A 21,497-nucleotide genomic window follows, 5' to 3' on the forward strand; every position below is an offset into this window, starting at 1 on the left:
ATCATAATGTTATTGCTAGTGCTCCAGAATTTCTTGTGAAGCCACACAATTCCTGCCAGGAACCATTTCCAGCCTCAAGAAAAAATCCTTCATATGTTTAGGTGAACCTGCATGCAGCGACAGCCACAGTGGCCAGTGGGACAGGTGATGCTTGTTGCTGAGGCTCAGAGGGGAGAAAAAGAATATTGCAGAAAAATACAGTCTTCCAAGTAATGATTTTTTACAGGATTGTTGTTTCCAGGAGGGAATTTGCTTGGAAGCAGAACGGAAAGGGTATGTCTAGAGTGTTCCTTTGACTAAAAATAGCAGGTGCTCAATTTCTCACCAGCAAACAGACTCAATTCCCACGATTGTATTGTGCATTTCTGAGCTGTCACATGCTGGGTTGGGGCACAGCTGCCCCAGGTACCAGGGCACCGTGGGCTCTCCAGAGGTGCTGTTTCAGAGCTGTGTTTGCTGCATCTGAATGCAGGATGCAAGAAACCCTGTAAATGATCTGTGTTATTGTGGCCTCAATCAAGACTGCCTTCTCAATTAACTAACTCCAAGTTCTAGACAATGGGCAATCAGCATTTAACTGTGAGCAGAAACCATTCCCAACACTCAAGTGTTATGTTGGAAAGCAGGAGTGAGCATTTTGCTTTGGGAATGGAAGGAGTTGCCTTTTCCTTCCTTCCCAGGAGTATCACAGATAATTTCTGTTCCCATCCTGCCTCAGTTCCTGCTTGACTTTCGTGGGAAGCATGGCTCCTTCTTGAAGAGCCGCACACTGTGGCCACCAGCTCCTGGTCCTCTATGGCACTGTACTGCTGCCCCCTGGGCCTGCTCAGCTCTGTGTTAAGAGGAATAACTTTCCCAGGAAACAGCCAGGAAGTAACACCACCTGCCACTGACTGTGGGAGCCCTGTCATCTCCCTCCATGGGAGAATGAGGACCAATGACCCTCAGGAGCTGGTGCTGCTGGCAAACCCACCAAGGGCACTTCTGAGAGATGGAAAACCAGCTCCCGCTGCCTTGGAACACATGGAATGCAACCTAACAGACCTTTAAGATGCAAAGTGGAAGGAATAGATTTGTCAGAAACCTCTAGTCTTTTCAATGGAGTTCACCTTTGAGTCTTTTCCATGGCATTTTTCTCTGTTTTTAAGTTTCCTGTAAGTCAGGATAGAATTTTCTGTTTGACAGCATGTGTAATGTTAGGTTGGGTCACTCTGTGGTTCAGGTGACCCTGCCTGGAGCAGGAACTGAACAGCCATCCTCATCCACCATCACCAAACTGGAGCAAACAAGAGCCAGGACAAGTGACCCCTCACAGGGACTGTGACCCCTCAACCAGAGCAAACAATAGTGACCCTTCATGGGGGTTGTGACCCCTAATGGGGGCTATGCCTGAAGCCAAGAACAAACCCAACCAAACAACCAGAGGCTTGTGCACCTGTCAAGACTCCTCTGAAATCTCCAACCACAAACAAAGGTTTAACTTAATTAACAAATAAAGGATTTAATTAACTATTAAAATAGTAGATTAATAATTAAAATTATTTTGTTGCAGTGAACAAAGCCAGTAACTCCCTAATGGTCAGCACATCTCTAATTAGCAGCTTCTACAGGGCAGAGACAGGACAGCCCCATATCCACCTTTGCTCACTTTGGGCTTGATCCCATCTGATTCTGGCCAGCTGGATGCTATGAGTGACATTCCAGGCACGCTGTGGAATGAAGCTGTGAAGAAAACACCTCCCAGGTAGACAGGGAGTACAGACACACATGCAGCTGTTGGTGCACTCACCTGAGCAGTTACCTGTACCACAAAGTGCTGCCCAGGGAATGAAGGGGAATCACTGGGCACACCTGTGCTTTCAGCACATTTTATTTAATAACATGTTATTTTTCAACTATATTTAAGAGGAGAAGTCCAATGTGTTCCAGATTTGCCCAGCACAGAGGGAACACAGGAAACCCAAAAATCCTTTCAATGCCAAACTAAGAACTTGTACCGACTTTGTCAAGGCAATTAGATAAACCGACCAAGATTTGTTTCTCTTCTCTAATGAGAGGTAGGGAGGCCCCAGTAGGAGGAAGCACAGGCAGATCTCCTTGCAGCACCTGCTTCAGATCCATCTCAAGAGAGATGAGGCGACTGCTGTAATCCACATGGTGGAGGATCCAGTCAGGCAAAGGCAAAGCCTCCCAAAGCCAGTCGGGGCTGGGACGGAAGGGAGAGGATTCCAGATGAGGTTTTCACAGTCTCTGTATTATCCAAAGTTTTGGAAGGGGATTGGAAATAGACAAGTGCTGTCACAGTATCAAAAAATCAATGAAAAATGAGTCTACTAGTGAGAAGAGTGCTGTTGGCACAGGACAGACCGTTCCGCCGGTCGCCGATCCAGCCGGCCCCGCGTGTCCATGAACGGCTGCGGAGGTAGCGCCCTCACACGGTGACCTTCTCCATCACATTGTCCGGGACGTGCACCTCGTCCCCTTGCACCGTCACCGTGGCTGGCGGGCCACAGATGTGCTGGTGGTCCTTCCAGTCCTGCCAGGGGAGAGCAGAGGGAAAGGCTGTGAGCAGAACAGGCCCTTGGAGAAGGGCCCTCCCTGCGTGAGAAGCACTCTCTCTCCACAAACCAGACCAACGATGGGGGACAAAGGAGCCATGCACTGGATCAATGTAAGAGGTGGAATCAGACTAAGCAGAATGCTGCCATCTCCACACAGACCACAATCCAGGATATCAGTGTCAGTCAGATGGAAAATTTACTAGAACTGAGTCAGAACCTTGACTTAAAGCCTCTCCTCTCCTGAAAGCCAGCTTTCAACACTGAATGCTCCTGAGGGACAGTGCTGTGCTGGATCTTAGCTCAGCTAGGACAGGAACAGATTTCTTCTGGAACTGACTGAATTCAGAACAGCTGACTCTGCCTGAACCTGAACCTGGCCACCCAGCAGAGCTGTAATGGCTAAACTGAACCATCCTTCACTCCAAGCAAGGGCCAAGGGTCACTGTAAGGAACTGGTGTGAAACATGACACACAGCAGCTTCCTCCACTGTACTTCACACTGTTCCCACCTCCCAAGTTCACAATTGTAGAGTCTGTCCCACTGTACCACCTGCAGCATCACAAATAATGGAAAGGAGAACTATGTCCTCAGTGCCACGGCAGGAGCAGCAGGGAAGGAAGGAAGCAGCATGAAGGGGCTGTAAGAGTGCTCCCATCTCCCCACAGATCCCAGTCAGGTGTCCATGCTTCATTTCTAGTGTTACTTGGATTTTTGGGGTCACCTTTGGGAAGGTGTGTGCAAACCCGGGGACCTTCTCTACCCTTTTAACCCTGTCCTGCCTTGCAGACCTGCCCCATCACGACAGCCTTGTTGGTGATCCCACTGGCAGGGTGGGTTTGGAGTGCTTAACCCATGCAAGGCTCTGCTCTGACTGCATGGCTCTGCTGTACCTTCCTCCCTCAGTACTGACACCCATCAGGTGACAGCCCAAGCAGCCTGGCTGTCCCCAGGGTCACACAGCCCTCCCCAGGGAACTGAACCCCAGGTCACAGGCAGGCTGATACCTTCCGCTGGCAGAACGTGGAGCAGTAGTTGACTTTGTGGCATCCTGTGCACTCGTTGGTGGCCTCCCGCCCGCAGTTGACGCAGGATTGCTGTGGGAAGGGATGGAGAGGGACAAGTCACACAGAGAAAAAACAGGGGCATCACCAAGGTGCACCAGCAGTGCTGTGATGGCTGGAATGCCAGAGCAGTGGGAAAGCTCCCATTTCCCAAAACAGCCTCAGCACACAACCCACAACAAAGAGGCCCAGTGGCCTCTGGATACACCCTCAGAGACCCACTCTCCTTGCTCTTTTAGCAGGAAATGAAATTTCATTTGGAAAATAAAATGCACCTGTTTTTCTTTCTGTTGGGCTGGAAGCCCTCCCAAACTGTGTGTGGACACTGAGTGGTCATGGAAATCCATCCCCACAACCCCAGGGAAACCTCCTTCCAGATAGGTCTGGTATCCATCAGTCAGGTAACTACAGGAGTCGGGTGTATCCCACCCAGACATGTCAGGCTGTGCACAGGCTGTTGACACACAAACTCTGAGGTTATCCCAAATTTAAAGGTTTAAAGGCAGATTTCATTGGTGGTTTTGTTGGGTTTATAATCCTGTGTATGTCTAAGAGAAGGTCTGAGGAAGGACAACAGATTAAAAATACAGATGGGACCCTTCAGGTATTTTCCCCTAGTTTTAGGGAGGAAAAAGGCATCTGCTCCTATGGGATATGTTCCTTGGTCCCTTCCCAGTCAAGACTACATAAGGAGAGTACCAAGAGGGAAACAGGAATCAAATTAAGAAGGCTCTAACAGAAGCCCAGGATTTAAATCCAGAAGCAAGGTGAGATAGGATACACAGGTGAAAAATCACACCTGCTTTTTAAGTGATGTTTTTGTGTCTATCGCTTTAATCTTATTTTGGTGACATCAATTAACATAACCTGTATATTTGGGTGGAAACATCATTGAACTACCACCAAAATAAGCACTTCACAGAGCATTCCACTTCCAGTTCATTAAATCCCTGACAAATCATTAGCACATCAGCAGCAGTGACAAGAAGTGTTGCTGGGCTGTGAAAGTATTGTGGGCTCATCAGTTCCTCCAGGCTTCTTCTCTCACTGAGCAAAACCACTCCAAAAATCAGTGCTCTGATTAACACCCTCTTTCACACCTTTCCATGTACCTGCAGTAAACAGCTGGTGACACTGAACTGTGTTTGTGCTCCTGATGTGCAGCTGTGGATTTGGGACACTAAAAAGGGCCTAAAGCTGTGATTTGGGACTTGCAAAGCCTGCCCTGAGGGGACACTTGACTGGGGCTGTTTGTAACTGGAAAATGTGGAATATACACGGGGCATGGTTGTACCTGCAGATATGAAAGAGAACTGAGCAACACAGCTCTAAGGGCTTCAGTCATGGGTCCAGAGCTAACTCCCATTCCAAATACCTGAAGAAATTGTGGAGTTATGAAAACCAGCTCACAGGACAGAAAGGAAGCAAATTGTCTTCCTGTCACAGCTCTGTGACAGCCACCCACCAGAGCTGCAGCACCACCACTCAGAGGTGAGGGAGACTGATGAACCTGGCCAGGTGAAGGAGCACAGAAATCTGGAATGCTTTGGAAAGGGGAGACACTGCTTGGAGCACTGGCCAAGGGAAGGAAGGGCTCAGATCCTTTGCCAGAAGGCCAGACACAGAGCACAGGATTCCACAGCTCTGAGTCTTTAAATGGAATAAGACAAAGACCAAAAGGCTCTTCACAACATGAGACATCCGCAGCCTACCTTGATGATGATTTCTGTCTTCCCATCCACATCCTCTGTTTGTTGGAATAACTGGCTCTGGTATTGCTGCAAGGAGAACACAGCAGACATGTCATTTCCCAGCCAGAGCACGACGTGAGGGGGTGGAAAGGGTGCTGGGATGGAGGGTCTCCATGCTGAGCTGTGTCTGCCCAGCCCCACACTGCAGTTGCAAGAGGACAGGGTGGCCCCTCACTCCTCACTTCTAGGAGAGGGACACTGTCACCTGATGTGGAGACAGAGCAAGGAGCCTGTGAGAGAACAGGCTGAGGTGACAAACTGCCAGTTCAGTACAGCATTTCCTCCAAACCCAGCTCCCCACTCCACCCAGCCACACATCTGCCCTTAAACTGGGGGGTTTGACTGCAACTCCCCCACACATGGGAACTAGAAAATCAGCACAGGAAACACGAGGAAAACACCAGGGTAACAGGGCCAAGTGGCACATTCCAGGGCCAAATTTTGGGTCAAGTCCAGTGATCCTAATTCACAAAGAGGCAAAGGAGTCTGGAGGGAAGGTACAGCCCACTAAAAAGGATTAGGGGGAAAAAAAGCTGAACAAAATTAAGATGCCTTAGACTTTAGGAGCAGCACTAACCATAATCATTACTCCTCCTTGAAACAGAAGAGTGAGAGGGCTGTAGAACAAGTTGTGACTCCATCAGTCCTCTGGAGGTGATCAGAGCCCACTTTGGCTGCCTGGCAGAATGACTTCACACCAGCTCAAGCCCAACCAGGTGCTGCTGTACCTGCTGCAGCAGCAACACACTCAGCAATGAGGGACAGAAGTCCCAAACCAATGGCATCCAAACCCAATCCCAAATTAATTATGTGCTAACCCTGGCTTAAATGTATTTGGAACAGTTAAAAAGTCCAAAAAAGCTGAATCCCTTCCTCCAGGCCAAGCAGGTTCATCCAGGAGTTGACTCAACACATAAGGAGATTAAAGGCTTAATTTACAAGTATATGACCTGAGAGCACAGTATTTATTCTCCTGTGAAACCACAACCTTCAAAACCTGGATATTACCGTGACAGAAATTAAATTAAAAAACTCTAGGCAGATGGAGGTGGAGGCAGAGAAGCCTCTTGCTGTGGCCTGCCAGGGGTGTGATTTGGTTTTGCCCTATTTGACAAGGCAATTCCAGCCATGCACAAACCATGGAGAAGGAAAAGGTGTGATAAGAGAGAGGAACAAGCCAGACACATTCAGATCTCTCACAGAAACAGCCCCACAAAATGCAGAATCTCCAATTCCCAAGAGTATCACTGCTAGTTTGGAATACACAAGCCACTGTTTGCTGACCAGAGACTATTTCTTAACTGTCCAACCCTTTTTAGATTAATTTCATATTCTCCAGCCCTGAATTGGTTTAATCTTTCTTAAAAAGCATTCAGATGCCCCAGCTGTTTGCTGATTTAATTTTCCACCTTGTTTTCAAACAGGCAGGGCTCTAGAAGCATCTCTGCTTTACAGAGGGCTATTCCAATTAAAACATTTGTGGGATTTCAACACTGATTCTCTTCAACTTATACAGAAAATACAATTAATGCATTTCCTGAATCTCTTTATTATTCCCCAGCAATTCTGGCACAGAATTTAGTGAGTATGTGTAATGTCCCCATCCTAAAGTTTATCTGATATAAACACTGGATTAATGCACACTCAGAAAAATTACATTGCCCAAGCACACCAACATGTCAGTTCTGCCTTTAATCTCTTCATTTTGGGCCTGATCTGCAAATGTCAAATATCTATTGCAAGAGACACTGAGCCTTTGTTACTCCACTCACCCTAAATTCCCAGATGTCTTTCCCTTACCAAAAAATGCAGTAAAACCAAATGGAGATATTAACCAGGGGATCAGATACTCAACCACAACCTAATTACTAATGATACTCCAGAACTGTTTCTTAACAGCCACATGAAATTCAGCCAGAGCAGTTGTATTTAACTAATCCCACACAAAATGCTGCAATTCAGAAAAACCTTATAAATCTCTCCATATTTCCATTTTTTGCAATATCATGAGGCATTTTGGAAGTTCATACAAACATGGAGCTGGAGGGCTCCTGGTTTGCTTTTCTTTTGGGATACCATTCCCCAGGACTTCTAAGTAATACAAATGTAACCATACTCAGAGGCTCCTAACACTTTGCAAACTTGCACATGAGCTCTCTGGGAAGGAAGTGTTATTTTCATCTGAGGCACAGTGAGGCCAAGGACTTACCCAGGGACATCAAAATGACTTGTGGGAAAGATGGAAACAAAATTTGAAGGAGATCCTCTGTCTTGAAATTTGCTCAACAAACCATGACCCTTGAACAAATTTACAAAAATTAAGAAGTACAAAGAAAGCAACAGAGTGCATGTCAGAACTGCCAAAATACTAAATTATGTGCTAAAAAACTTCCCTGCTGGTGAAGCCTTTATCTACAGCATTTGAAACAGTTCTTTCAAAAGGGATAAGGATGTTCCCAGCCCCTGACACAGGGTTAAGATGGTACAAGGAGGGAGGCAGAGTGCAAACCCCTCACATCACACACACTTCAGAGCTGTCTGAGTCCCACAACCACCAACACTGCCCAGCACAGAGCACAGCTCCTGCTGTTTAAAGCTAAGGCAACCTAACTACTGCTCTATGGGAGCAGGACAGCTCATTTGTGCTATTTAATGACTCCAAAGCTCATTAAATAATAAGTATAATACTGAAACACTCTATAGTGAGTGGTGTGTAACATAAAACGAGGCACCTAAGTTTGTGTCCAGTTGGGAACCAGGCTGTTTCTATCAGATCTCTCCAATACTGCTCTGTACTAAGTCACTCTTCCAGGAAGAGCTGAGTCTGCAGCTCTGTTATCATCTCATCTGCGGCCCAGCCTCACTGCAGCTCTGACACAAGGACACCACCAGGAAAGGCTTCCCCTGTTTGCTCACCCTTGAAGTTCTATCAGTGGAATGAACTAAGTGCTAATTAAGCACCAATTTCCTTTGTATTAAACTGGTCCATAAAAAATCCCCTACCTGAAGAGCATGAAGGCCTCTCTGTCTGCCTCTCATATACCTTAACTGCCCAAAAAGCCACGGGACCACATACATACTCAGAGTGGGAAACTGAGTTACAAACCACTAGAAAACTGGGAAAGGCCCTTTGACCAACACAAAAGCAGAGAGCCAGTTCTTTGACCTTTAGTGTAATTGCTTCCCTGTATCCAGGAACACAGAGTTTTGTCCATATATGGAATTCACAAGAAGGAATTCATTCAGAGATAGGTACTTGTGGTACTTGTGATACTGCCTGGATGGTTCCAGCAGGCAGCCCAGCTTAGAATTGTCTGGATGATAAAAAATATCAGCATGAGTATTGTGGTTTCACCACAGTGCACAAGTGTGGAGGTCCCCACTACACACAGAGAATGGTGAGACTCAAGTCGTGTAACTGGGCATGCAGCAGTTCCTGGGAAAGGGGTTTTCTCTGGAAAGCATGTGTTCATCCTTCCCATGTCAAGCCAGCTTTAATCCATACACAGGAGGGATTCTAACTCCCATTCCCAGGACAAGAAGTAACTAGAAGAACATCAAAGAGAGCTGGTTTTGGATCAGAGGGTGTGGAGAAGGGAGTGAATAACCATTCCAGAAACCACTGTGAGGATAAACAGAAGGGAGGATGCACATAGACTGGAAAAAAAAGCAGAGTGAAGCTAAACAAAAGCAGATGTTTATCACTCAACTGTGCCAAAGCTTCCAATATTTCAGTGTCCCACTCTGTGCAGCTTTCCAGCAGTAGCCAGCCCAAGCCTGGGCAGCAGTACCAGCACCTGTTCTGCAGGAGGGAGGCAGGGAAGGATTAGACTCCCAACATATCACACACCTGCACATCAAAGATGCATCGTATGGGAGAGTTTAGCATGGCAAAGAATACCAAAGAGGCTGCAAGGACTGTCCTAGGGGTCCTCAGCTTCCAGCAAAGTCTTCCCACACCTCTCTTCCAGGCCTGTTGCTGCACACTCATGCCTATGGATTCAGTGGAAAACTGATGTTAGCACAATGCTGATGGCACCAGCAGGAAAGTGGTGTTTGGGAAAGGAGTTCAGCAGCTACTGATGGTTCCAACACTGCCCCCCACCTCTCTCTCCCTAGTTCACACCAGCTGTGGATCTGTGGGAAAGGGAGAGCACCTTCAGGATGAAGCTATAGTTGGGTGCATGCATGAGCTGGTGGTCAGAAGGATCCGAGATCCCTACCATGCATCAGTTACATAGAAGAAGAGCAAGGAGAAGAGGGCAGTCCTTGTGGATAATTCACAACAGAAAGAAGATGGGAACCAGTCAAGGCTCCTGAGAGGACAGGCAGCCTGCCAGTCCTACCACCAGGTGTGAGTCAGCTCTGCTTGCACAGTTCTCAGTAAAACACCTCTAAACTTTACTGCATATCTTTCTGAGAGGGATCAATCTGATTTTTATTTATGGTTCGACCTATGTTACACATAGGGTGAAGAGTTCCTGTAAGTTATACATGTCTGTACACGTACTGGTAACCCTGTTCCTGCGAGGGCTCTGCCTGGCAGCCAATCAGGGCCGAAAAAGCCTCCATGATCAGCCTGTCAGCGACCCGCCCCACTCGCCGGTAGGGCAAAGGCTCGGATTCCCATGAAGAATATCGGTACAATCGGGCTGTGGAAGGAGCCTTAGCACATAAAAGTGGCTAACTGTGACAAAATGGAGAGTCCTTTTGCTTTGGGTTTCTTGGAGGCATCAGGAGCTTGCTGGGAGAATCACCTTGGCCCTTCTTCCCCCCCACCCCTCAACCTTTTCCTCCCTGTGGTCCTGCTTCCCTGCCCCTACCTGCTTTGCCCTGCTTCTGCCAACCAGATGACCTTGTGCTCCGCTGCCTCCCCGACGGAGCGGGTGCCTCCACAGCCCGCTGCCTCCACCGCGCTTCCCAGGCACAGCTGCAGCCATCTGCGCCCAGCCGCGGCCGCCGCGGTGTTTGTGCCATGCCCGCCCCGCCATCCCGCCACAGCACTCAGCCCGGGAACACCAGCCTGGCGTCACCGCCTGCAGCCAGACAAGCCCGCAGCTGCCGCCTGCAGCCACCACGAGCTCGCAGCCGCTCACAGGAGCCGCGCAGGGCGGCTCGCTGCCGCCGCCGGGGACACGCTGCTGCTGCTGCTGCTGTAAGATTGCGCCCGAGCACTGACAAAAGCCTCGGGGTGTCGCCGCGCCTGGCAACACGCACGCTCCGCCTCTGAGCTGGCGCTGACAGAGCACCGGCGTGCTAGCGGTAACGCTGTCCCTGTCTTCCGTTTCTTTCTCCGTCTCTCTTTTCTCCTCTCTGCTCTCTTTTCTATGCCACTTCAGTAGGACGCTCACCCTTCTTTATATTCAGATACAATATTGCCGCATTTGTGCTTTATTTTCATCTGAGAAATCTATCAAAAAGAATCCTCCCCGACTCCCTCTTTTACCTTGGGACAGAACACTTCCCCATAAACTCTGTGTTAAGCTGTTCCACATATCCTATTGAAAGCCCAGCTCACCTGACAGCTGCCACTGCACTGCTGAACACTCACCAGCTTCCACAGATCAGGACTCAGTGCCCACATCCCATAACTTTATGGACAGCTGATGGGAGAGCTCAGGATCGTGACACCAAACAGTCTGTACAACCAGCCTGCTGCCCACAGCTCCTGGAATCCCAGAGAACTTTATTCCTTTCCCCAGGATACAAATAACTTGGGAAGATTTCTCTTGCTAACACTGCTTTCAAGGCTTGGAGAAACAATTTCCAGTACCACTGCTCCAGCCAGCAACTACTCTGCTCACCACTCAGCCCCAAAGGTGCCCATGGCTGAGCCGCTGCGGCACGGTTACCTCTTTCCTCTCCACATCAGCCTGGATCTTGGCCTGTGTGACAGCAGCCTCACGGAAGGAGGAGCTGGCCTGCTTGGCCTGCTCAATCAAAGTCTTCAGCTGCTGAGCTGTGCTGAGCAGGGAATTGACCATCTCCTCCAGGTAGAGCCAGCTGCGCTGCTCCGTCACCTCCAGCCCGTTCACCACCGACGGCGACATGGCTTTGGTGGGCGTCGGGGGGGGCACCGCCAGGGCAGGCAGAGACGTCAACACTGGACATGAGGAACAAGAGAGAATATACAGACAGTTAGGGGGTTTCATTTCCATCAAGTGGTGGTGGTGGCGGCAGGGTGTTGGGTTTTGTGGTTTTTCTGTGGTGTTTGGTTTCTTTTTTAAAATGTGGTTTGCAGAATTTCCAGCCCAGGAAAGTGTTTGTTAAACAGATTGTTCCTTCTGCAACATCAAGTGCACATCTGGGCAGAACGAGCCCACAGGACAAGAATGCCTCCTCTTGACCTGGATGACCCTGGGAAGAGTTTAACACCTCCCAGCACTGCTGTGGAGAAGCACCATGATGCAGTGAAAGCAGCATTACCAGGAACTCCTCCACCACTGCCAAGAACATTTCCCTCAGCCACGGCTAGGTAAGGTCAGAGTAAGTCACTCAGTGACCCAATACTTTACAGAAACATCCTGATGATCCTGCCCAGATGTCAATTCTCAGGCTGCAAACCACAAAATTCAAGTACTGATCCACATCACACTCTCTGTGCTTCCTGAATTCTGACCTTTACACAAACCTGGCCAGACACTGGACTTTACCCCAGACAGTCACCATTACCTCCACGTGAGTGTATTCCAAACATGGACTTCCCAAAACCATGGGTTGGGAAGCCCTTCAATAACACAGCAGTTACTGTGTCACTGAACCAGTTACTTTTCACATTAGGTTTGTGTGTACACTGGGAGATCAGGGTATGACAAAATTAAATCCAGACCCAGAACTCCACCATACACAGCATAAGCTCAGCTTAGGTAACATTCCAGGAAGAAAATGTTATCTGGCTTTCCTTTTCCAAAATGTAATTCTAGCAATAAATACTCACCATCTGCCATAAAATTCAGTCCAAGACATTCACATCTACCAACACTGACCTCGACATTCCCCACTGAATTCTTTACTGGTACAAAGAAGGTACCATCAGCCTCAGGGTTGTGCAGACTTCTTACCTCAAAACACCCTTAATTAAAACAGCAATTTTAATGAATTTGCACACGAGTGGCGTGGAACTATTTGCGCTTAGATATGAGTACGAGATAAACCAGTCTTTTTTATCAATGTCTGTTTGCACAAGAGCCTTTCCCACTCTCCATTTCCAGCACAGTATTTATCCCTGCCTGGCATTTGATAACATATCAAACAGGAATTACTTCCAATTCCTCTTCCAATTCCAATTCAAACTGCTGAAATGTATATAATGCATTTATATTTTGTTTGACTTATCCTGGCATTTTTCACTCCATTTCAACCCTCACCTAGTTTGGGTTTTTTTGGCACAAGTACATCAGGCAAGAGAAAGTATTCACTGGTGAGAAAACAATCAATGTTTAATTAGTAACATCAAGATCTGACTAAGTCTTAAACACAAGAAGATCTGACTCTGGAGACCAGGAACATCCTGTGCCACTCCAAATAAATAAATAAGGGTCATACAGAGGAGATTGAAAACTGACACTAAACCTGGTCAAAAGTACCCCCAGCACGCATCACTGGAGTAAAGGGACGTCTAGAAAAGCTTCTGTGGCATGATTTTAATTGGGTTTGTTCTCCTCAGATCGAACACTAAATAAATGTTCAGCCACAGTGCCCAAAGAGACAAAAGTCTGGAAGCAAAAACTTTAGGAACAGCAGGGAATGCAAGACAACTCATGATGCAGAATCACAGCAGCCGCCTCTGGCACAATCAATAAATAAAAGCTCTCAATAAAGAGTGAAAAATTTCCCACAAAGGGGAAACCTGCTTGTCCAAATCTTAGTATCTGTAAAACTCACAAGCAAAAGAGAGCAAATGTTTCTTCTCCAGTCTTTACCTTTGTTGAGAAAGATGGGAGGAAACTGAAGCACAGGGAGAGCAAACATACCGATTTTGGGATGAGACGTTGGTAGTGCAGCCTCAGGGAAGGGTGAGATCTGGCAGTTGTCCTGGTAACTGGGATAGTGAGGCTCTGGATGAGACACCCGGCAAGGCTGCTGGACATTGGTGTCCTGAACTGCAGGAGAACAAGGGCCTGGGAATCACTGACACACCTGGCAGGTGTTCCTTACACTGCATTCACCCCTATGTTTTTATGTTTTATACAAGTTTCTACACTCTGTGGTAATTCCCAAGAGTTGAAAACGTGAAACAGCAGCAGAATCTCACACAGTCAGCAAGCAAGGAATCCTGGTCCTTGCTCCACCATGTTCTACTTTCACCTTTAGAGCCACAGGTTCCTTAGTTACATCCCACATATTGAAATATCCACAATCATCACAGGGCTCCAAACTCATTCTTGGAGCAAGATGACTTCCCCAGGAAAGCTCACAACCCAAAGCATGACTCAGACTGAGAGAACTGAAATGTATGTCATGCATTTATATTTTGTTTGATTTATCCTGGCATTTTTCACTCCATTTCAACCCTCACCTAATTTGAGGTTTTTTGGTAGTATTTCAGGTTAAATGAGGAGTTAAAAAAAATATTACAGACATGAACATAAATCCTAGGAACTCAGTAGAGGTGAACATTAGCAGCTGCCACACCTGGGCAAAGCTTCTCCTTTGATGCAACTGCTAAGATTTCAAATTGCTGAAATGACCTCACAGGAAAGACAGTGCCTTGGGCAGTGTCTCCCTTGAGAAATAAATCCTTTGTGTTGCATTCAAAATGTTCAGCAGCGGGCATCCAAACCTCTTTTCCTCCTCCCCATGGCTGTCTAGGAGAGAGCTGAGCTCTTACCAGTGGCTCCAGTGAAAACATCCCCCTGTGCTGGGCTCTCTGAGATGATGGCCGTGGCCTCCACGGTGGACGCGCGGTCGAAGGTCAGCGCCCCCGAGGTTGTGATCTGTCCAGAGGGAGTCACGGTGACTGGAAACATTAAAGCACTTTCATAATTAACACTCAGTGCAGAGGACATGCCTGTCCAGCTGTTTGCTGTTATCCCTGTGCTGCACCACCCAAGCTCAGGGGACTCACAGATCACCAGCCTGGGACAACCCAGTTTGGATCACACCTGTGACCAGTGCAGTTGGAAAGGGGAATAAAAGCCCCAAGGGGTTTCTGAAGACTCTGCTGTACTTCCAAGGCTCTGGGGGCACGAGGCCAAAATGTTAATTTAAAACCTAGTATCTCCCAAATCACCACACTTTCAGTTATTTTATGAACCATAACGTAACACTTCCCATAAAGATTCAGTGAGGCCACACACCCCATTAATTTCTGGCTGCTTTATGACAATTTTAGCAAGAGTGTTTGTTGTTACTTAAATCAACACAACAATTTGTGGATTACAGCTAATTCCATGACAGCTGGGCAATTTTAGCTGTTTATCTACACAAAGTGCTAGAATGTGCTCAGCCAATGCAAGGAACAAGGCACAAAATCCTTCTGGATAATTATACCTGAGTGGCTTCTGAATGTTTAAAATCCATTTTGAAGAGGATTATTTAACTGGTACCATTAATTGGTGATGGTCTGATTCTGTGGCACACAATAATTAAATTTTAAAATACTGTAGCTACAGATTCCTGGCTGAAGTATTTGGCCACCAAAACAAGAAGTTCTCTCTTTCAGTGCCAGCATAAAAGAAGGAGCAGCCTCACAGCACCTCACATAACAAACCAATACAGATTCAACCTATCTGTAGACTAAAAAAACCAAAGCCATAAAACAACTCTGCAGAACCCTTGTGTGTTTCTCCTCCTACTGTTGCTGATGATCTAATCTTACTTTTCTGTTCTTTTTTTAGATTTCTGTTGCTTCCTCCTTGACTCACTTTGTACTGTTACCTGCAGATGATGCCAGCGTGCCGAGAGCAGGAGGACAAATGGATGTGACTGGGGATGTGTGAGCTGGATCAGCTTGCAAATTAATTCCTGTTCTCACACAGATAATTTGCCAATCAAACCAGTAACTGACAAAGCTGAATGTTGGAGAGGGATTCAGTGCAGATCAAAGCATCACCTTCTGCCTCCTTCATTAACGACTTTCAGGCTGGGGGTTTCATTCCAGCTGCTTCCAGGCTATTTTGCAAGGAATAGCACAAATCTTACTCCAGCTTCTAAGGGACACAAAGAAGCTCAGAGGATGGAATGGGGATTTCTGGCAGAGCAGAGAAGGGCCAGCCTCTCCCAAACCTAATTCCAACAGGAAATTTCTCGGTTGTTATTTGTGAAAAATCAACCTAAAATCCACTAAGGATCTAGGCCAGGATCCCATAATTCTCCCCCCACTGAGAGCAGGTACAGGGGGCAATATAATCATGTACTATAACCACAGAATCTTGAAATGCTTGGGCTTGGAAGGGACCTTAAGGTCATCTCCTTCTACCACCCTACAATGGGCAGGGGCACCTTCTACTAAACCAGGCTGCTCCAAGCTCCATCCAGCCTGGCCTTGAACAATTCCAGGCACAGCACATCATCCAAACCTCTCTGAGCACAAAATATGAAACCTACTGTTCAAGGCACAAGGATGTCACAATGCTTAAACCTGAGTCTCCTGGAGGTCTAGAGCTGCACTTTTTCCTATTCAACTTGTGTTCAGATGTGGCAACACTGTGCTACTTCCTACAAAATAGGAAGTGACACTGAGACAATAAAATCATCCTATGAAAAGAATGTGACCAAAAAATAGGACATTTTTCTCAGCTGGACAGTTCCAAGGGGCCACTAACAGACATAAAACACCTAGCAGGGCAACTCTCCAAAGAAAGGAAGCAATTTTTACCAGGAGAAAAGAACCTACATGTAGTTGCAGCAGTGGCTGGAAGCAGAGTGATGTTTTTGGAACAATTCTTCTTCACTGGAGTTGCCGGTATTTCGTTTTCTTTTTTCCGCCTTTTATATGGCACAAAGAGTCGTATAGGGCCACTCTGGGTAGAAAAATACCAGAAAGAAAATGAAAAGAAAAAAGGAAAAGGCATTAGCTAAGGCATCTCTTTGGAGACTTTGGTTTTACACTCATCTTTCCAGGAACAGCAGCACAGATCCCTATGCATGATGTGTGGTTTGCAACAATAGACCAAAGCACTTAAAAGTTTTCCAAACAAAAAGAACTTTGAATAAAAAAGAAAAGTTAAACTCAGCTCCCTCCAGCTGAAGAGGCACAAATTCAACATCTTCCCACTATTATTTAAGGAGCAGAACTGGGCAGATAATCAGCTGCTGGCCAAGGTGGTGGAAGAAAAGAGAAAAAGAGGGAGGAGAAGAGAGGAAGAAGTTCCAGGCTAGAAAACGAGCACATCAGCCAGTTCATAGCAGAAAAGAAAGGCAAAGCACCAGGTCAAGATAAAGTCTTCTGCTTCAGGATTTAAATATCATTTTTGAAACAAGCTAGCAAAAAAATCAAACTCCTAATCAACTAACAAAAAAACCCAAGTAGTTTTAAAATGAAAATACTGACCTATCATAAGATTATAATGTTACTTCTTTACAAAAATATTTTCCAACTCAAAACCTTGTGAAATCTGAGTCAAAAATCATGAATAGCACTGATATCCCCAAAAGGCATTTTGCATAGATATATTAATTAGAAAATGAGAAAAAAAAAGAAAAAAAGCACTAAGTAGGATCTACTTTTACTGAGGGTCTGCAATAATGCCAGCAGTTCCTTATCTCCTTTCTCCACAGGGCAGGGACAAAGCAGTTGTCCCTGAACACTCATGTGTCAGGGCACTCAATTCCCAGGACACTCATGACCTGCTCACCCAAGAGCTGTGGCAACTTGACTGGTTAATTTGTCCAACAAAAATAATTAGTTCCTAAAGTAATGGATGTAAAGCCTCCCACTCACCAGGGTCATGTCGTCACAGCAAGCGGCACAAGTACACGAGGCAGCATGGGGATTTAAAATCCCATCCTGGAATCAGAAGTCACCAGTTCAGCATGAGAGTCACCAAAATCACCCAGAGCACACCTTGATCCTGCTAAAAAATGTGGATGGCTCCCAGAGTGGTACCCATTCCCTCCTGGATGCTGTACAGTGCAATGGGGTGAGAGGGTCAGAGGAGAGAAAAGGAAAACCAAACCATTTCCACACCCAAAGGCCAGGATATATGAATTTGAGATTTGATTTCTGCTCAAACAGAAATCAACTGTCAGCCTAGATTTGATTTCTGCTCAAACAGAAATCAACTGTCAACTTGGTTATGCCAAGTTCTCCAGGAGACTCAAATAGAGGACCCAAATAATGAATGGTGAAAATGAAGAATGTGTGGCAGGCAAAGACATTGAAGGAGATCAGGACACTGAATTACAGTATCACAGGTGAGAGCTCAACTCCTGTGGCACAGCTCAAGGCTGGACTTCACCCTGCAGAAACTCTTTCCCAGTGTGCTTTTGAGACATATGAAAACCAATTCCCCCACATCACTGCCCCTCAACCAAACCAAGCACTGCTCCTGGTGCCATCACACCTGGCTCCAGCTGCCCCTTCCTGCAGAAAGGAGGGAGCAAACTTAACCGTACGTGGATAAGGCACTGCAGGGGCCGCCCGGCGTAGCGGATGCTCCTCTTCCAGTCCTTGCTGCTGGCTCGCCCCGCCATGGCCTCGAACTCCGTGGGGCTGTACCAGTTGTCCCCTTGCTTAATGCACCTGCCCCGGCCTCCTGAAGTAAAGCAACAAAATACTCTGTTAGTCCAGGTTAAGGATAATTTTGCCACTTCTCTAAAGAAGAAAACATGAAAATTGCTGGAGAAAATAGCAGTTAATCTGTAAGAACCACTAAATATACCCATTGCTCTTGGGTAACTATGTCCATTTATTATCATGGCTGTGACAATGATGGGCATGTTCAGAGCTCCAACTCTGGGTCTCAAAAGGCTGTAAAAATTACTCCTCTGTAAAAAAGAAAAGTCTTTATTGGACAAACACCACAAATTTAAGTCTTTCCTCAATGTGCAATTAAATTTCTGATCTTTTTTGTGTTTGTGGTGGGTTTAGAAATAAAAACTTTGTGCCCACAAAGCAAGCACTGCACTGCGCAGCCAGGCTGGCTGGCAATTTCTGCTGCAGCTTCCCCTTCCCCACAGGGATAAAAGACAAGAGGAAGAGCTCAGAAGCCCCGTGAAGAGAAAAAACTATTTGCATTCCAGCAGGGATTCTTCAGAGTTTTGCAAAAACACAAGTCTACTTATGAGACAAAAAAATCATTAAAGGAGTGAGCCTATTACTGAGGAGATTCACTGCATGGCTGCCTGGATATTTGCAGGTTTAAGAAAAAGTTAAAAACCCTCTGAAGGAAAAGCAAAACAAAAGGGAACAGTAAAATCAAAAGACTCTGGGCTGTCTTGGAAACTCACTTGGTTTTTTTTCCTGTCACAATCAGCCCTTAAGAACAGCTTGATTAAAAGAAGAGTAGAGCAGGAAGAGAAGGAGCTGTGCCCCCCTTCAGCCTGGTGGCAGTTACCTGAGCCCAGCCTGTTCTTGTACAGAATGCCGCTGATATTCCGGCACCGCACCGGGAGCTCGTTCTCGTACACGGACGGGTCCCAGTTGTACTTGGTTCCACTCTTCCCCTGGACGGCTGCCAGAGGGGTAGGAGGAGACTGTGGTCCTTGCAGGAAAGAGAAAAGAAAGGTGTCAGCAACCAAAAGGCAGAGTGGTGTTCCATCCCATGCTCGGCTGGGTTGACTGGAGCAGCTGGAACACCCCCATAATGAAGCAGCACAAAAAGCTCAGCCTGAATGAACTGAGAATTAAGCAAAGAGGACCTGAGGAAATGGGCTCTAACAGGGAATAACTCTGAGACTGTGACCTGATCCTTACACCACGTGTAAGCTATGGTAAGAGGAGCTGGCTGGAGATTCCCCTTCCCAGAGCCCATCCTGTGGGAAGCTTTGGAGCACTGAAGGTTTGCTGTGCCATCTCGTGGGCGGCAAGGAAACTGCCAGGCAGCCCTGAACAAAACCTCAGCGACACAGACACTAAAGTATCAGCCTGAATGGACATGAAAATGCGTTCCAGGAGCCGTGGAAAGAACACGTGCAGAACTGGGAGACACAGATTTTTATTAACCATGTTAAAATTATCCGTGTGCCCTTGGGGTAGGATGGGTGTAGAAAGCCTGGTAACAGGGCAAGATTTTTCAAGCAGCTTCTTTGCCAGAGTTCGGGCAAAGAATGAAGAAATTAAACACATTTCTGACAGGAAAAAAATTAAAAAACAAAAAAAGGACTCTTTCATTCCCAAGAAATACACAAAATACTGTGTGAGGACTTGATATCTTAAAAGTCTTTTCCAATCTGAACAACTTTATAGTTTTTAAAAGGGGGAAAAGCATCCTTATAGAATTATGCACATATTTTTAGATTCCAGAAAGATGAGTGGAGTAGAAGCCATCCCTGTGGGAGAGTGACCCACCAGAAGCAGACTGTCTAATACCTGGTGTGAGAGGTGCTGAAGGCCCCTTGATCCCGGTGGTTTCAACGATGCTACCATCCGTGTGCACCACTATCAGAGTGGCTTTCTCAGGGTTCAAGCTGTCCCCAATTTGGAGGGCTGTTCTTCCAGACTGCAGAAGAAATTAAGAGTTTAAATTGATTAAAACACTTCAACACAAATAGATTTCACAGGCACCCTAAAACTCCAATCTGTATGGCAGTTATTAGGTTAATTTTTGAGTCTCTGAAGCAAATTCAAAGATTTCATGTTCCAGGTTACCAGCTCTGTTACCAGACAAATATGTGGGGTGGAAAGGTAAAAAAGTTAGGAATAAAAGCCCTGTATGTCCCCCAGCTAATGGGTTTGTAGATTAGTGCCTGGATATTACAATGAAAACAAGCCTTTGACCTTAGTACAGCTCTTCATTTACACTGAGAAACTTTGTCAAGGCCCTCAAATGAAAGGACAGACTTACCAACACATGTCCTGAAATTGAAGCTGCATTGGCCACAGACGTGGTGAAAACATTGTCTGCAGAGGCCCCCACGTTGGCTACTGTCACTGTGGTGACTTCTGGAATGTAAAACAGGGTTAATTTAATTTTCTGCTTCATGCAGAGAGCCTGATGAACATCTGAAAAATTCCTTCTTCCTTCCTTTCTAAATTAATTTCATTTTTCATTGCACCTGTAAGTTGTTAGGAACACAATCATTCTATTAATCTTTGGGTTCAACAGGCTTTAACCTCCATGAAACCAGGGCAGTCACTATCAGTGTGTGATGAACGAAGAGAAAAATAAGTATGGCGCCTGTACTAGGGATACTCCGAGCTGTAGGGCTTTTATTTAAATAGGGGTGACTGGCAGACATCAGGATAAATTGAACAACAGATTCTGCCTCTGTCATGTATTAATTCCCATGGTGCCATGACCTGTGCACGTCGCCCAGTTAAGAGCTGACAACCCTACAGCCCAGCGCTCCTGCAGTGTTGAGCGCTTGGCCTGGCTCAAATCTCGGGGTTCCCACGTGGGTGAGGGTGAAAGAACAACAGCCGCTGGGGCGGGCGAAGGCTCTGCCCTCTGTGGCAGCGCAGCTCGGCTGCACGACGCTGCTGTGTGACTGGGGGCGCTTGGCTGTGCGGACACGGGGCCGCGGCTCGGGCGCACCGGGCGCCTCCCGCTCTTTACTGTGTGTGAAGGGGCGGAGTGTGGGATTCGGCGAGGCGGTGGGAGCGCTCCCTGAGGGAGCTCGCTGTCCCAACCCGAGCCCCGGGGGCTGTGTGGGGGCCGGAGCCCGGGTTGGGGGAGCCCCGGGCGGGCTGAGGGAGCGCTGCCCGCCCTGACCTGCGAAGGCAGCGGCGGCGGCGGCCTCGTCGGCGCTTGGCATTGGCGGTGCTCCCATCTCGATGTGCTCGGCGTCTGCCGCCATCACCGTTACCGCCTCCTCCTGCTCCTCGGGCTGCGCCTCCCCCTCCGCTGCCTGCGGTGGCTCCCGCTGCTGCCCCGGTCCCGCGGGCAAATCGAGCTGTCTGGCGGCCGAGTCGCCGTCGCGCTGCTCCATGCGCGGGGCCGGGGGTGGCCGAGCCCGCTCCGCCTCCCCCCCCCGGGCGCGCCTGAGGGGGGTCCTGCGGGCAGGGGGGACCGGCGAGCCG

General features: G+C 47.3%; 1 protein-coding gene across 1 annotated transcript; it reads right to left on the minus strand.

The window, feature by feature from the left end:
* Positions 1-1,555: 1,555 nt before the first annotated feature.
* On the minus strand, positions 1,556-21,406 carry DEAF1 (DEAF1 transcription factor). Its single transcript, XM_059474411.1, has 13 exons — positions 21,190-21,406; positions 20,323-20,420; positions 19,848-19,977; positions 18,874-19,020; positions 17,933-18,072; positions 17,259-17,324; positions 16,212-16,338; positions 14,205-14,333; positions 13,348-13,476; positions 11,227-11,477; positions 5,336-5,401; positions 3,567-3,656; positions 1,556-2,536 (listed from the first exon to the last, which is right to left on the minus strand). Exons 1-13 carry the CDS (start codon positions 21,404-21,406, stop codon positions 2,432-2,434), a joined length of 1,695 nt encoding a protein of 564 aa, XP_059330394.1. The 3' UTR covers positions 1,556-2,431.
* Between the last annotated feature and the right edge of the window lie 91 nt (positions 21,407-21,497).

Source organism: Ammospiza nelsoni, chromosome 6 (assembly GCF_027579445.1).
Source record: "Ammospiza nelsoni isolate bAmmNel1 chromosome 6, bAmmNel1.pri, whole genome shotgun sequence".
Classification (NCBI taxonomy): domain Eukaryota; kingdom Metazoa; phylum Chordata; class Aves; order Passeriformes; family Passerellidae; genus Ammospiza; species Ammospiza nelsoni.

Bases quoted from the DNA above. Each gene is read 5' to 3' on its own strand.
- DEAF1 (XM_059474411.1), bottom strand. From the start codon at position 21,406: ATGGAGCAGCGCGACGGCGACTCGGCCGCCAGACAGCTCGATTTGCCC. The intron at 3,657-5,335 runs GTAGGCTGCGGA...CCCTTCCCACAG, and splicing joins AGACAGAAATCATCATCAAG to CAATCCTGCGTCAACTGCGG. The intron at 2,537-3,566 runs GTATCAGCCTGC...CTCCCCTGGCAG, and splicing joins CCACGTTCTGCCAGCGGAAG to GACTGGAAGGACCACCAGCA.